At 46.7% G+C, this 16,965-nt stretch overlaps 1 protein-coding gene across 14 annotated transcripts in view; it reads right to left on the minus strand.

Moving 5' to 3' along the window:
* LOC117430319 (transcriptional enhancer factor TEF-5) overlaps positions 1-16,965 on the minus strand; it is a 40,963-nt gene that overhangs the window by 7,431 nt on the left and 16,567 nt on the right. For 5 of the 14 annotated variants that reach the window (XM_059005123.1, XM_059005126.1, XM_059005125.1 and 2 more), the window contains exons 3-6: positions 7,549-7,613; positions 6,481-6,543; positions 6,277-6,339; positions 3,088-3,099 (exon numbers count right to left, since the gene is read on the minus strand). In XM_059005123.1, coding sequence (XP_058861106.1) covers positions 3,088-3,099; positions 6,277-6,339; positions 6,481-6,543; positions 7,549-7,613 — 203 coding nt within the window. The remainder of the gene's footprint in view (positions 1-3,087; positions 3,100-6,276; positions 6,340-6,480; positions 6,544-7,548; positions 7,614-16,965) is intronic. The other 9 variants (XM_059005130.1, XM_059005132.1, XM_059005133.1 and 6 more) reach the window with 5 other exon arrangements.

The following is a 16,965-nucleotide window of genomic DNA, read 5'->3' on the forward strand; positions in this document are numbered from 1 at the left end:
TATTAGTAGCATTTAAAACACTGAAAAACTGTGGACACCTACAGCATACAACCTCTGGTGAAGGACAGCAGTACGAATCAGCTCTGTGTGTATATATCCTGCTGGAGTGTTCTTTTAAAGGGAGGCGGAGCGGAGCAGGAATTGAAGTCAGAACAGGAGAGCAAGAGCTAGTTTCTGGGATGAACTCAGAGCAAGAAAAGCCAGACAAAATAAACCTGCAGTTCTTGAAACCGACACACAGAAAAGAAGGAATGGAAAACAGAGATGTTTTTTATTTTAAGATGATAATAGACAGTTAAGATGTACTGAAGCACCCACATTTTGTTTGAGTATCTGGTGGGTACAAATTGCAACACCAGTTCCCAAACCAGCCTGCGCCAGCTGCTTGCGAGAGCATTTCACAGGAAGGAGCTGCATTTCGTTAAGTGCCCAGCAGATGGAGTTGGTGTGTATCTCTGCAGTGTGAAGCTGACGTTTGGTGGTTTGCATTTGATAACAGTGCGGTAAAGGACCAAGATCATTCTAAAGAGAGCTGCTTTTCACAGTATAGTTTTATATAGTTATGGTATACAACATGGAAGTGTGTAATCGAGCCATCCCTGGCACAAGCAGTCGCTGTGTCTCCAACGAATCATGTGATCACTGGATTCTAGTACAAGGCTGAAAACACTTCCTTGCAGGAACGTTATTATATTACATTATATGAAATTATCAGTAAAATATCAAAATGAAGTATTTTTATAACACTTAACCATTTAAATTCTGCATACCCCCAGAACTTGGTATATATACACTAACACCACCTACTGGACACTTCATACATAACAGCTAGTTGAAAATTGATTGAAAAATCCCTGTAGCTAGTGCTAGCTAACTCAGATTTGTTTGTTTAGGCAGATTAGTTGTAAGTTGGGTGAGCTGTGCTGTGGGTACATCCTCAGTACCAGCAGTGCAGGCAGGAGCCAGGAGAAGCACCCGCTTGCTTTGTCCTGCGGAGAGTGGCAGAGAGACGCAGCAGAGAGGAAGGCATGGCGAGCATCTGCAGCAAGGCCTGCATGTGGGCTTCGATTCCTAAAGTGTTGTCCACCCTTTGATTTCTCATCGCTTTTCTTGTAAAACCCAATTCTACAGACACTTCTTGCCAGACGAAACACCACAAGAAATGATTTGCACGTTTTATGTTTCAACTCCCTTACTGCAAAATACTTACAAGGATAGATGCCACAGGGTTTTCTGTGGCTTTACAGTACACCGACAGTAACACGTTTACAGAATATAGCAATCTGATCTATACAGAACTAAAAAAAATAAACTGTGAATCTTCCAGCAATCAGTCGATTTTGACTGTGCCCCAATCCCCAAGAACACAACATGACCACAGCAATACCATTCTGCTGCCACACCAAATATTCTGGCAAGCTACCTTGCTCATTAAAACACACACATTTCTTCGATAGCTAACTATATTTTCCTATCAGCTGGTAATATAAAAAGGGACTTCAGCAGCAAAGCCACTTTTAGGTAGAATTCAGTCTTCAGAATGCATCAAACACAATAAAATATTAATAAAAAAACAACAACCCAAACAGCACATGCCTGACAAGTGTGTGTGTGAACGGATCATGGTGGTGTCTGATCACTGCAATATCCACAATGCTCTCCTACGCTATGCTAGGTACTGTGCTAACCAGCTGTACTGTAGATGCTACTCTATGCTCTGAAACTATACTGGCTATTGTACTATGATGAACACTGCTATGAAATGTCAAAACAAAAACATGAAATGGGTAAGAAAGAGAGAAACTACTACACTATCAGTATACAGGACAAATCTCAAATTATATACATTTTAACGGAATGATATCGAGCACATTATTATCATTAAAACGTTTAAAAATCTGATTAAAAATACATTGTCGTCTGAACCACTCAACTTGATAAGGGGATGAGCTCAGCGTTTACTACGGTGAAAACAAAATGGACAGGACGCTCAAAATGTGCATTCTATAATAGAATCCCAAAATAAAGGCTGAGCACATTTCTAAGAGGAAAGGAAACCCACCAAACAGTCTGTGAATCAAGCCCCTGCTCTGCGAAACAAGCTGAAGCAGAGTACCCTGGCAAAACACAACCAGTACGCACTTGCAAGAGCAGCACAGTTTAAAAAGAGACGCCATAAAGATGAATAACAAACACAGAGAAAACCACTGAAGCATCCTGCTGGTGATCCACAGCCTCAAACACAGCGGGCCGATCGGCACTGCTTCAAAACGCCAGGGTCACATTCGGGGGGTTTGAAAAGAAGCACGCACCAGGACTTTAAAACATAGTATTTGGAAGCAACTGTTTGAGGCGTTTCACTGCGTCTTCCCCGCTTGTCCTTTCTGGGGTCACTCGGCAGCGTTATGAACGTGTCAGGATTGTCCTGATTGGTGGTTGATCAAACTCGGTAGGATTACTGGAGCCTCGTTGCGGATTCCCCAGCGATGCTGCCCCCCGAGGGCGATGACTGAACGGAGCGGAGTCTTCCAGCACCTTGTGGAGTCTGTGCCGCGTTGTGTCAGGGCTGTGATCAGGGCAGACGGTGGCTTACTTGGTATTAACCAACCAGGAGACAGTCTTTGAGCCTCACTGTCGCTGACCTATCCTGTTTGAGCACGTATCACAGTTGATCAAGTCCTGTTCCTTAAACAGACCGAAATCATTCATATTGCTTCCAAATAGCAGGCTTTAAAATCGCATTGCTTTCAACCCTTCGAATGTGAGACATAGTTTAGGGCAATGCAGCAAATGCAAGAATGTTTCCCTTTTCAATCTGGATCTTCCACATACTAGAACAACTGGCTTCTGATCTATAAACACAACCCCAGCCCCAGCTGCAAGTGGATCCAGGAGAGCAGGATTAGACATCGCTGTTCGTTTGATTGCAGTGTGAGAAGCTATATAAGACGGGTTTCTGCACAAGAGGCTGTGAATGTTGCCATGCTAATGCAGGTCATTTGCTCCAGGAGCTTTGAGATAGAGATATATAGATATATACACCTGAGCAAGCAATGCATTTTGTAAGAGAGGCGAATATTCACTTACCAGGTTCATTGCCTAAATCAAGGAAAGAAGACATCATTAGTGTATTCAAAATGGAATTAAAAATAAAAAAAGGCAAACGAACTCTAGAATATCACTTCAGGGTTTCTGCCTCTTCCAGGAACGAGAGCCCAATTGCACGATTATTTTACAGCTTTTGTTCTCCTAGAATTCGCAGTGTGTTTATCTGCGTTTGGAAATTCAATTTAAATTTAAAACACAAAGCAAATGGAAACTCTGCCACTCGTCAAGTAAGCATGACGTTCCCGTGCCAACTGCTATGAAGTTTGCTTCCTGTTGGCACAGGGGCAAACAAACAGCTCGGAGGGTTAAATGCAGGGCTCTCGGACAGCCTTTGCTTCAGTTTTGTAACATTTTAACAATGATTTTGTTTTGTTTAGAAAATATCAAAAGTACTTCCTCAGACTAGTTTACATGCAACTGGAAAATGTCTGAAAAGACACCAACTTTATCAAAAAAAAAAAAAAACATCTTAATATAGAAATATTTAAAAGGTAGAGCTTCAAATGCCACTGTAATGTCCCTTTCTTAACCTTTCCCTTACCTTTGTTTCTGAGCAGCACGTGGAAGCAGGAAGCACAGGGAACGGTCTAAACACCTACCCTCCGTTACATCCAACCTTTATTCATTTTAACTCTGAATCAGACTCGCAATCACAGAGATGAAGGGCAGTGCTGTACTGTATTAAGAGTGCAAATGTAGCAACGGATGTTAAATGCAGTGTTTGATCAGCATCCCCCTGGCTGTGCGCTCTCCTCATGGGCACGGTTTCAATCTCAATGGGACACGGAACAAACCGAATGCATTCGTTATACAAAGGTAAGGGAAGAGTGAAATAAAAGTGCATTTGATGCTCTACACCTGTTAGGATCACAGTAACGCTACACACTGCATCGGTCACCGCCACACGAACGCGTATGGCCAGTCTCAATTAGTTCCATTTCATTATCCCCACCCTTAGGACCCCAATCTGACACCCAGGACACAAAACTGGTGACTGAAGCACTGCTATGTGAGAAGGAGGAGGAGGGGCTTACTTCACTCTCGCTAAACAAAAGGGCAATGCCAGTACCCTGGACGCTTCAGACGGTTTAATATTCCAGAGATGTCCCGTGTGAAGCCATGATGGAAATGTCAGGTGTGTGGGACGTCCTGTAAAACACTGGCCGTGCTACCATCAGAAGAGCTGGGGTAAAATCAATGCTTCCCTAAGATGCTGTACAGAGGGTCTTGCAGACGCCATTCACAGCCCTCTCTGCTGCAGGGACTAGCACAGGCATGCTGCTTCAGAGCACAGAGAGGCAGGGAGGCAGCGATGGGGCACTTACAGATAAAGACATCAGGGCTGATCTGACCTCATCGTCACCCCAACACAGGCTAATCAAAAACACTGAAAATAAACCACGACATCTGAGCACCTGCAGTGAAACGTCATGAAGGTTTTAGGGTTTCTTTTGGTGCTAGATTACAAAGAAAGCATTGGTGACCTGGCCTCAAAATCAATGCCACTGACTGCATAGTGACCAACAGCGCCAGCAAACCAATGCGAAACAGCTGGCACTCCTAGTCCCATTGCTTTCCTGACACAAAGCAGCTGTGTGCCTGGCAGTGACTCCCCACTTCTTTAGCACTTGTTGAAGGATGGAGAGGACTAGGAATAATTAACCCTGACATGTCTTTATTAGTGACAAAAACATGTTTTGTATTTTTCCAGTCGTGCAAAACTACCTCACAAGCTAATGCTCTACAGCTGAATCTGGCCCCCCATCAAACTACATGCAAGTATGTCACAATCTTAACAATATTAAACTGTGTTCAAAGTTTAAAACGGATGGCCTAACACAGACAGACTGCAGGCAGCTTTACATAAAACCAAATCCACTAGACAGTTCATTCTAGCCCTGTGCTTGTGAACCACACTGCGATGGTTTGTCAAAACATGCAGCGCCTTTAAAAAGAAAACGAGTGACCAGCTCCAAATCAGTAAAACACATTGCTATCCCTCCCTTAGGTAAAAAGCATGCATGAACACGCTTCATAGAGTTTAATAAGCCTGCACGTTCCTGTGCAACTGCTGTTCAGCATCACTGCTGATCCCTGCAAGATCAGGCTTTAAAAACCTTTCTTATTTAATTTTGCAGCAATAAAGCCAGCGTTATTCCAGAAGAGTTTCCGGTTCAACGGAACAGCTCCCTTTTCTAGGACAGCTGAATGGAATGGTTCGGGACGTCTCTGACTCAATGGGACATTGGGCTGGTTTGGTTTCGGGGGTGAAGCCCCCACACCCACTCAGGAGGCCCCTTTGTGTCTGCTAGTCACGGTTTCAGTCACCAGTTTAGAGTGGACAGAATGAAAACTCCCGTCGCTGGAGGAAAGGAGGAAAGGGTGATGTCAAAGCAGAGAGCAGGAAAGGGGTTGGGGGTGCAGCACTAGGGGGGGTTAGTAATAAAACAGCGACGATCTGCCACAGAAGCTGCCCCGGGGGGTATTAGCGTAGCAGAAGCTGCCCCGTGTTTGTGAACCAGAAAAATAAAAAACTAAAACGTAACGTCACATGCAGATTTAAAATCCATTTACTTACTGAACCTGAACTGTGAATATACTGTGAAACTCTCAAAGGGACACACGTCCGATATACTGTGACACTCTCAAAGGGACACACGTCCCATATACTGTGACACCCTCAAAGGGACACACGTCCCATATACTCGGACACTCTCAAAGGGACACACGATTTTGAAAAATGTCGTTGATGCAGAGATAATTGTCGCTAGAGGCGTCTGTGATACTCAATTAAGAACTCAGGCTGCTGACTACACCACTAAAAGAAGGCTGATTTAAATCTCTTGTCCAGCTGTGTGCCTCTGACATCACAACTCTGCTACACTTCCTTTTGTGCAGAGGGAAATGTATAGAACTATTACCAGCCACTTGCCGACTCTTAAAACTGCATGGAAGAGGCACTTGAAATAATGTGTTGCTGTTATATTTTACTCACACGTCTATTCTGCACTGTAAGCAATTCTCTTGTTAGCTCCCCCCTCCCCCCCAAAGCAGTCAGTAAAAGCAAAATCCTATTCCCTGTGGCGACTACTGCAGCGCTGACAGCTGATTGGTTAGATTCTAAAAGCCAAGCTTCTACAAGCCCCGCCCCCGCAGAGAAGCGCATACCTTCAGCTTTGACTGAATCTCGCGAGATTTTCTCCTGGCAAGAACCTGCAAATGGCTAGAAACCTGCAGAAGAGAAGAGCGGAGAGGGAAGAAAACAAAAAAAAAGAAGGAAAGAAAGAAAGAAAGAAAGAAAAAAAAGAAGCCGTAACCAAAGAGGAAGGCGATGCCCGACAAGACCCCCTCGAACCCCCAGCCGGCACCTACCTTAATTCCAGCCTGGTACTCCCGGACTTTCTTCCGCGCTAGCACCTGTATGTGACTAGATACCTGAGGGGAGGGGTGTGAAACAGGGTTACACACACACACGTACACACAGGAGCACTCACAACACTTCAGAGCTCTCAGACTACACCGATCTGACTCAGGGTGCAGGCAGGGCTGAAAACACAGGGGGGTTATGAAGTGCACTTTTCAAAAGGGGCTGAACGTTGAAATCATTACGCATGAAAATCGAACTAAAAAACACACACACCTGTCTCAAAAGTGCAACACTGAGGCTCCACTGTGTCCAGCACACTTGATCATTGATCAGCAAACGTATTCATAACAAACGTGTCACTGTTTGATTGTTTTTCTATTTCGACACATTATTGATTATATTGGTCTGGTTGGCTGGACCACAGGTCAGTTTTGCACAGCTCAAGTTTACAATAAATATACAAATTATAACAAAACACTATTTTCTTTTTTTTTACTTAGTAAACAGAGCCACACAGATGGTTGCCTCTATTTCACATCTGAATTGCTACCCTGTTTTATCAAAGCTTACAAAACCATGACGACAGTAAAATCCAGGGTTAAATCCAGGCTGTGAACTGCACAGCCTGCTTGTGAAGCATTCAGAAAAAGGGCTCCTTGAGCTTCACAAACTGGGCTGATCCCAGGACTTAATGTCATGAGCTGGGAGGGCAGGTTAACAGAATGAAATCTCTTCAGCCGAGGAGAAAGAAGGGAAAGAGGGGAATTGATTGAAGCAGTCTTTAAAATCACAATAGACTTCAGATTTAGCACAAAGACCAGGGGAGCGAATGGAAGCAGAGTAAAAGAAAGCTATGCTAAGAGAGGCGAGATCCCCGGGGATTATTTTTCAGGCTGCATTTGGAGTTCGATGTCTTGGTTCTTTGGGGTTTTATCAACACACAATAGGGCAGTGGGTTATTATCAAAGAATAGCTTATACAGACTGAGAGACATGGTGCAATACAGCAAGAACAGAGTACAGCGCCCCCTGGCTGTGAATTCAGAAAGGGCACTAGCAAAGCTTTGCGTTTACCTGTTTTCTTGTGCGGGTTTTTCCTGTCCGTAACTTGATATATCTCGCTATCAACTCATTGCGACCTAGAGGTGGAAAGAAAGAGCAGAAACTCTGTGTCAAGACCAGCAACACAGGAGCTGCACATCAGTGTGTAAAAACAAGCAACACAGGAGCTGCACATCAGTGTGTAAAAACAAGCAACACAGGAACGGCACATCAGTGTGTCGAGACCAGCAACACAGGAGCTGCACATCAGTGTGTAAAAACAAGCAACACAGTCACACGATTTCCACAGCTGTCAGCACTTTCCACGAAGCTTTCACCAACCGTTCAAAGACCACAGCGAAAATGTAAGCTGCTGAGAATAATTTACACACAACTGATCTGCTAGACCAAGAAGCGGTGGGGCATATTTTGGGTTCACTCCTGTCTTTAATTAACTCGCCAGTTACGGTTTGAAAATACAGACCTTTGAGTTTAAAGTTCTCATGACGTACTGGAAAACTTCCAGTAATCACCACTGGGGGGGGGCAGAGTCGCTATCCTCAATACAGACCCAAAGCAAAAACTACTTGTGTAATCAAAAACTCTGCTGCAGCAGAACAAGAAAAAAAAATAAAAGGCACAAACTGAACAGCTTTCACTTGGAATCAGTTAACGTCATACGAAGCGACGCACGAGAGCGCTTATAAACAACAACACAGAAGTGGGGTCCTGGGAAGCCAGTCTGTTTTCACTGCAGCCTCAGTTCGGGGAGTCAGGCAGAGGACAGGTGACCGCATGCTGTTAGAAAATGTCACTCGCTGGCGAGAGAGGCAGCGTGCTCCGGCCGGACAGGTGTCCCTCCTCATTACGAAACCCCCAGCGCTACCCGAATTAGCACTGGCTGGAGGCCCGGGCTGGGTGCCAGTGATGGCAGGCAGGGGCTGGCTGGGCAGCAGTGAGAGGGCACTCGGGGACAAGGGAGGAGGGCAGGGAGGGCATGCCCAGAAACTTAAACTCCCTACTTTGACACACTGTAACCTGAAACAAAGGGGTTGAGAATTAGGCACCCCTGTCCGTGGCGGGTGGGGAGTTTGAAAGGACATTTCCTCCTGGTTCAACCTTTTCCTGCGAGGACCCCCTGAACCAAACCCCACAGCTGTCCAGTTAAACGCCTGAAAGAAACTCTGTAATGACACTATGGGCTCACCAGCAGGTGGCACCATTGCTGTATTTCAGAGTAATCCGTTTCCATGCCGGGTTGCAAACCTCCCAGGGGAGTCCTGGGTCAGCCTGTATCAGAAGCCTCGACCACTTCCATTGCAGGCTCCACGAGACCAGAAAGCAAGTGGGGTGCACATCTTAACCCCCCGATCACTGACTCTACGCAGCATGTGTCCTGCAGTGCAGCACAAACCTACGAGTACCTCATCACAACCAGGGACTCCTCAGCACACTACAGAGCGAAGCAGCAATGAAGCAGAATGTACATTGGGTTTAATTACACTTCAACTGCTGGAACTATTGTTTATGAAGAACTGCATGCATGTATTTAAGACTACATGTTGTGTACAACAATTAAAATACTGAATAATACATAGTATCTCTGGTTTGCAATGTACTTGTACAGCTGTATTTGAAGTGCTTTTTAATGGTCAATATAATTCTAAATATAGACAACTAACAGTGCCTCTACTGTATGCCTCAGTAAGACCGCTTGAACGTGTCGCTGCTCTGCTACACAATGAGACATGTGGGGCTCTGTTACACATGTGGGGCTCTATGAGAAGGCTGTGCTTGGACCCTTGGCCAGGGAGACACTGCGTCGTGAGGAACTCTATCTCATGGCCACCTGTTAGGAAAGCAGCGGAATCCCCCGGGGTTTGAAGAAATAAACCCTGGCGCTGATCGCTGTGCAGCACTCAACAGCTTTCCAACCACAGACAAGAGAACAGCTGCATTCGCATGGGCTGTGCACTCACGAAGCTGCGTGAGGGACATGTTAAAGAAATGAGTGGGGAGCAGCGTGGCACAGTGGTTAGAGCCGAGGGACTGGGAGGCAGCGTGGCACTGTGGTTAGAGCGGAGGGATTGGGAGGCAGCGTGGCACTGTGGTTAGAGCTGAGGGACTGGGAGGCAGCGTGGGAGAGTGGTTACAGATGAGGGACTGGGAGGCAGCGTGGGAGAGTGGTTACAGATGAGGGACTGGGAGGCAGCGTGGGAGAGTGGTTAGAGGAGGGACTGGGAGACAGCATGGCACAGTGGTTAGAGCTGAGAGACTGGGAGGCAGCGTGGCACAGTGGTTAGAGCTGAGAGACTGGGAGGCAGCGTGGCACAGCATCTATGTAGAACTGTAAAGGGTGTGTTGGTATGTGAAACACAAGCACATTGATGTCCCGCAATTATTTTCCCCTAAGGACAGCATTATACAAGCATAATAAAACTTGTGTGGAATTGGCTAGAGGCAAATTCACTTTCCAGTTGAACTGATGGAGAACAAGCCATTTATGGACAATGGAAAACACAAGAGGAGCTGGCAGCCTTGCTGGCCCCTCGGACCCTGCACGGGTTTACGACAGTGAGAAGCCTCCACTCCTCCTCCTCCTCCTCCTCCTCCTCCTGCGGCTGCTCACGCCTGCCTCTGTCTCTGCACATTCCGAGCATTCCGGGCAGCCTGTCACGTCTGTGCAAACCAGTCCGATTGGTCTGCCCCAGCGCACGCACACACGCACACACCTCAGTGAGAAAGGACAGGAGAGCAGAGGAGCAGCTGCAGGGGCTGTAACCCTGTCCACACAAAGCCAGGCCTGTGCATCTGCTTCTACCCACTGCCCCCCACGCTGCTCTTCTGGAAAAAGAAAACACTCTGCCCCAGCCAATCAACCAACACCTGCTGGAATCCGTTTGAGGGAGAGACAGCCTGCCCCTCCAGCCCCCACCCCCACAGACACAAACACTGCACTGAAACAATTGTGAGTGCATCGAGCCTGATTACTGTGCTGCAGCCTCTCGGGAAACCATGCGCTACCAGCCGTTACAGGGGATGGTTCGTATAGAGGCTGGGAGGCAGAGTGACGTTATGTGTTGCGATATAGGGTAACATCATTAAACCTGCTCTACTACAGAAGATATTATCACAGTCAGGCGAACCCAAGATACATCCCACTGATAAGATCAAAAGGACATACAGTACCTTCAAAAATAATATGAGCTGCATCAATTTCCTGGAGCTTAGATTTTATTTTTTTAGCGATACTCCCAACAGTATACAAGAAAGCTTAAGGGGTAACCCGTTTTAAAACAGATGCAAAACTTACATTATTTATCCTGTGCTCGTGACAGTAGCGGAGCTTTTAACATGAAGATTTCAGGGACTGTTTCAGCTCATTAGCTGGCTGAAAGTTCAAAGTTCACAGAGCTTCCAAAATAACTCGAGTCATTTTCATAGAGCCGAAAGAAAGACAGGTTTTTATGCTGCTGGCGATGAGAAACCACCCCAGAACCAGTCCAGCTGCATTTCTGTGAGGCAGTTAGGATTCAGGCATTCGCCAGCAAAGCCGCTGTGCCCTCTCCTTCCCTCCGAGGCTGAGGGGACAACCAGGATGCCTGAAGGAGCTCAATCGCAGCACTCCGAACATCTCAGAGCAACGCGTCCCTCCCAATGGTGCTGTGACAGTATGTATGCTGATCAACAACAGGTGGTAAATTCGTAAGAAATAACCCAATGCTTGACAGTGCCTCTAGGCACCAGTCAGTGGATTGGTCTTCACACTGATTCATCACTTTACAGAGTTGTTTAGAATACAGTGGCAGTGCTGACGTCACTTCTATTCCATTACAACAGTTGACTCATGTTAGTTTGAACAGTTTCATGGACTTCCAGATCGATACATGAACAACTGTCTCCTCCTAGCTGGCCACTCTTGTTTCTTCTAGAAACATGCTTACAGTATTTATTGTATTTAAAATTCTGATAACTCACTTAATCCCTAAAAAAAAACAAAAAAAAAAACATTCTGTATTTATTTTTTCAAGTAAAAACAGTTTGATTTGTTTTACTCAGCAGCCACCATGCAAATAGAGCTCTTCACAAACACTGCAGAACGCACACAGTGGTCACTTCAGTAAACGTTCGGATTTCAAATCAACACCCACACTCTAGGCCGGGAGCCTTGGGGTTTGCCTCTGATCCTCTCCCTGCCTGGCAGGAGCTCTAAGAAGTCCAAATTAGAAATAAATCAGGAGGGATAGCTGAGCTGCAGCTGTTCCCCACAGGCCTCTCCTCCATGAAGAACAGACCTGGAGATTTACTGAGCAGCTGAGTAGCTCACACACACACTGACACGCACGCACACTGACACACACACACACACACACACTGACACACACACACACACACTGACATGCACACACACACACGCACGCACACGCACACACACCTCTCTCCTCTCCCCCTCCCTCAACGCGATTTTTGCAATAACCTCAGCATTCAACACAAATAGTTTCTACCAACTACATTTTGTCTTTAAGGACCTTTTAGTTTTTTTTTTTTTGGGGGGGGGGGGGGGGGCGCTAAAAAAACATTTTGATATTCACGAAACTATTCTAGATTACTCTTGTCTTCTTTACAACTGTATTTTATTCACAGATTACATTTAAAAACACACACACACACACATTGCGAGTCAGTGACGGCCCGTAATCCAGTATATTCGTTTATCATTAGGGCTGCACCCAGAGCTCAGTAACAAGCCTAACTGGCAGTACTCCTCCCCTGGTTGGGTCCTGGCATTTTCAGGTCTTTAACAGATAAGACCCCCCCCTCCCCCTCAAGCTTCAGCAATAATCAGTGTCAAGCACACCTCCCACAAAGTGAAGGACTTCAGAAAACGCTCCAAAACACACCCCAGTTGAACACCTCTCTTTCTTTGCAGTCTCTCTGTTCTTCAGCCAAAGAGGAAGAAAGGAATGAAAGTCGACCCCGCCAGGTTCAACGTCTTTCACAGCGCTTGAAAAACACGCACATGAAAACCCATTCTGAGCTGATTCATTGATCCACTTAATCATTTACTACCTTTAAAACATAAACAGAGAAAAGAGATCCGCAAAATAAGATGAAGATCCGCCACAGTTTAGATCATTCCAACAGACCCCGGCAGTGTCAAAGCCCACTCTCCCTGATAAAGACCTGGGATTGGTGCATCATTAGGGAATGCCCATGTTGCTACAATATGCGAACATTACAAAAGCAGCCACACAAGCAAAACACCCTCTGCATTTCCAAAAGTAATGTCTGATAACCACCCTGGTTTTATGAAAGACTGAAAGGCTCAATAAACTAGACAGAGAAAGGCAGGAGCAGAGACAGATCAGCTGAACAAGGCCTCTGTCGATTCGTGTCTGTGTGTGTGTGTGAGTCTGTGTGTCTGTGTGTCTCTGTGTGTGTGTGAGTCTGTGTGTCTCTCTGTCTGTGTGAGTGTGTGTGTCTGTGTGTGTGAGTCTGTGTGTGTGTCTGCGTGTCTGTGTGTCTCTCTGTCTGTGTCAGTGTGTGTGTGAGTCTGTGTGTCTGCGTGAGTCTGTGTGTCTCTGTGTGTGTGTGAGTCTGTGTGTCTCTGTGTGTGTGTGAGTCTGTGAGTCTCTCTGTGTTTGTGTGTCTCTGTCTGTGTGAGTCTGTGTGTCTCTGTGTGTCTCTGTGTGTGTGTGAGTCTGTGAGTCTCTCTGTGTTTGTGTGTCTCTGTCTGTGTGAGTCTGTGTGAGTCTGTGTGTCTCTGTGTGTGTGTGAGTCTGTGTGTCTCTCTGTGTTTGTGTGTCTCTGTCTGTGTGAGTGTGTGTGTCTGTGTGTGTGAGTCTGTGTGTGTGTCTGCGTGTCTGTGTGTCTCTCTGTCTGTGTCAGTGTGTGTGTGAGTGTGTGTGTGTGTGAGTCTGTGTGTCTGTGTGAGTCTGTGTGTCTCTGTGTGTGTGTGAGTCTGTGAGTCTCTCTGTGTTTGTGTGTCTCTGTCTGTGTGAGTGTGTGAGTCTGTGTGTGTGAGTCTGTGTGTCTCTGTGTGTGTGTGAGTCTGTGAGTCTCTCTGTGTTTGTGTGTCTATGTCTGTGTGAGTGTGTGTGTCTGTGTGTGTGAGTCTGTGTGTGTGTCTGCGTGTCTGTGTGTCTCTCTATCTGTGTCAGTGTGTGTGTCTCTGTGTGTGTGTGTGTGTCTGTGTGAGTGTGTGTCTCTCTGTCTGTGTCAGTGTGTGTGTCTGTGTGTGTGTGTGAGTCTGTGTGTCTCTCTGTGTGTGTCTCTCTGTCTGTGTGAGTCTGTGTGTGTCAGTGTGTGTCTCTGTGTCTGTGTGTGTGTGTCTGTGTGAGTGTGTGTGTCTGTGTGAGTGTGTGTGTCTCTGTGTGTGTGTGTGTGTGAGTGTGTGTGTGTGTGTGTCTGCGTGTCTGTGTGTGTCTGTGTGTGTCTCTCTGTGTGTGTGTGTGTGTGTGTCAGTGTGTGTGTCCTTGTTTTTCTATCCTTTTAGGGATAAAATTGAAGCACATTTAGCTTCCCTGTTGTTTCTATGGGCAGTCAATGTAATGCCCCCTGAACCATCGATACATAGCAATACAAGAGTGTGTGTGAGTGAGTCACTGTGTGTGTGTGAGTCACTCTGTGTGTGTGAGTCACTGTGTGTGTGAGTCTGTGTGTGGGTGAGTCTCTGTGCGTATGTCTCTGTGCGTGCGTGAGTCTGTGTGTGCGTGTGTCTGTGCGAGCGAGTCTCTGTGTGCGTGCACGTGTGGGTGAGTCTCTGTGTGCGAGTCTGTGAGTGTGCGTGAGTCTCTGTGCGTGTGTGTGAAGCTCTGTGTGTGTGTGAAGCTCTGTGTGTGTGTGGAGCTCTGTGTGTGCGTGAGTGTGTGTGTGCGTGAGTGTGTGAGTGTGTGTGGAGCTCTGTGTGTGCGTGAGTCTGTGTGTGTGTGTGTGTGAGTCTGTGTGAGTGTGTGTGGAGCTCTGTGTGTGCGTATGTATGTATATGTGTGTGTGCGTGTGCGAGGAGCTCTGTGTGTGCGTGAGTCTGTGTGAATCTGTGTGTGGAGCTCTGTGTGTGCGTGAGTCTGTGAGTGAGTGTGTGTGTGTGTGAGGAGCTCTGTGTGTGCGTGAGTCTGTGTGTGTGTGTGTGCGTGAGTCTGTGTCTGTGTGTGTGTGTGTGTATGTATGTATATGTGTGTGTGTGTGAGTCTGTGTGTGTGTGTGTGTGTGTGTGTGTATGTATGTATATGTGTGTGTGTGTGTGTGTGTCTGTGTGTGTGTGTGTGTGTGCGTGAGTCTGTGTCTGTGTGTGTGTGTGTGTGTATGGATGTATATGTGTGTGTGTGTGTGTGAGTCTGTGTGTGTGTGTGTGTGTGTGTGTCTGTGTGATGAGCTCTGTGTGTGTGTGTGTGATGAGCTCTGTGTGTGTGTGTGTAGCTCTCCTAACCTGGTCTCAGGTACAGAGCAGTAATTGCAGTGGCAGGTACTGACTTGTTTTTCATGGAAAGTTTCGTAATAAGAGCCGCCCTGCCTTAAAGAGACGGAGGGCTTGTTTCATTTATTTTAAATGCGCCTGCCAGCTGTCAGGCTGACGATCTCGAGGGAAGGTTCAGCTTGGCGTGGTCCAGGTAAACACCTGCCAACTGAGCGTCCACTATCCCTCCATTTTCAAGAGAACCGTAGAAACAGAGGCTTGGAAACCACTTAAACCAGGGATACAAGTTCTGTAGTGTGCAGCTTGTTCATTTTATTTGAACTCACTTCAAAAGCCATGAAATAAAAAAGCTTCACCGGTCTCTTGGGTAATGTCCTGTATGCAAGAGAACAATATTACTGCCATCACTGCCAACAATATTACTGCCATTACTGACAACAATATTACTGCCATTACTGACAACAATATTACTGCCATTACTGACAACATAGTCTTTCATCGCTAAAAAGGAGGTCACTGCAGGACTGAAAAAAAAGACATTTCTAAAAGAATGTTATTTGATGGTTGACAATATGCCTTCGATACAAAATAAGAATCTGTACTGTAGCTTTGTGTTTGAAACTTAGGCAGCCTGGCAATGGCAAAATACCAAACGTAACCCCGATTATAAGGCTATGGGATAACGAACATAACACAGACTCATTTGTTCTAATTTGTGTCATCTCCCAGCAGCATTACAGTCCTGTTTGAAACGATACAGTTTCTCCAGTGGCTTTTATTTAACCGCACACACCCGACAGCACTGCTCTCCAGCAGTCACGAGGGGAACACACACTGGAAAACTCCGCCATGTGGAGAGAGCAGGTGTCGCTGTTGGCTGCCCTGTGCGTGTTCTTTCTCGCTGCTGTCCGGGTTCATTCCTGCAACACCTGACAGCTCAAGGCTGCTGCTGCTCGCTGTCACAGGCCCTGCTCTGTCCAGCACTCCCCGCGTACCCTTGGAGCAGATGTGCCCTTCTGTCAGCGAGAGGAACACCTTGTGCTAACTGATGCCTGCCCGATTCTTGCCCCCTCGGCTGCACATGATCAATCATCTCGGAACAGCAGACTGTTGATCTGGGGCACGGTTTCAGGTTTGACCTTCCGCCTCAGAAGAGCACAGCATGGCATTGCTGATGTTTTCCCCCCCAAGAATGATTTAAAGGGGATGCCGATTTACCGGGGGGGGCTGGGCTCATCTCACTGGCAGGACCATCCCGACAGAGCATCACATCACTGCCCGTTAGGCTAGTGATGGGCTGGCCAACCCTGGTCCTGGAGAGCCACAATCCTGCAGGTTTTCTGAGGATCTTTAAATCATCAATGGACTAAAGACCTAGAAATTGTTTTAGTGTTGACCAATTAAGAAAACAACTGATTTAATTAAGTAATTGAGACTCTCGGTTGGCCGCCCCTGGGCTGGTGGGTGCAGCAGAGGGCTCTGTTCGGATGGGAGGACTGCTTTTCTGGGGAGGGGGGAGGCACAGTTATCCTGGGGTTCTCTGCTCGGAGCGCAGTCTGGCGTGTGAAAGGGGATAGCCCTTGCAGAACGGAGAAAGCCTGCTGGACTACACTTCCACAAAAGGAGAAAATGCCTGGCTGTTGAAACAAACCTTCCCTTTTTGTCACATCAGGATTATATTTCCTGTCAAAGAGCTGCGGGCCGCTGAGGAATGCGTGTCCCTCTCAGCCTGGAGATAAAAATGACTGGAATGTGGGCCTCTATCCAGACCAATTCTACAGGATAAGCCAAGGGTCAAAATACCCCCACAGAACCAGTGAGGCTCGCATTCCCCATCCCACGCACTGGAGAGAAGCAGCCTGATCCCGACTCAATGCTTTGTATTTAATAGTAATGAAGATTTGTAACCCTGTATCAGAGGCACTGCACCTTAGCCTTCGGTAGACTTGCAGAACAAAGGCTCCCCCTCCACTGAACCCTTCGAAGTGTTTGTGAAGGGATTCCTCCTGACTGAAGAAGCTGCTCTTCTCTTC

This window comes from Acipenser ruthenus, chromosome 30 (assembly GCF_902713425.1).
Source record: "Acipenser ruthenus chromosome 30, fAciRut3.2 maternal haplotype, whole genome shotgun sequence".
Taxonomy (NCBI): Eukaryota; Metazoa; Chordata; class Actinopteri; order Acipenseriformes; family Acipenseridae; genus Acipenser; species Acipenser ruthenus.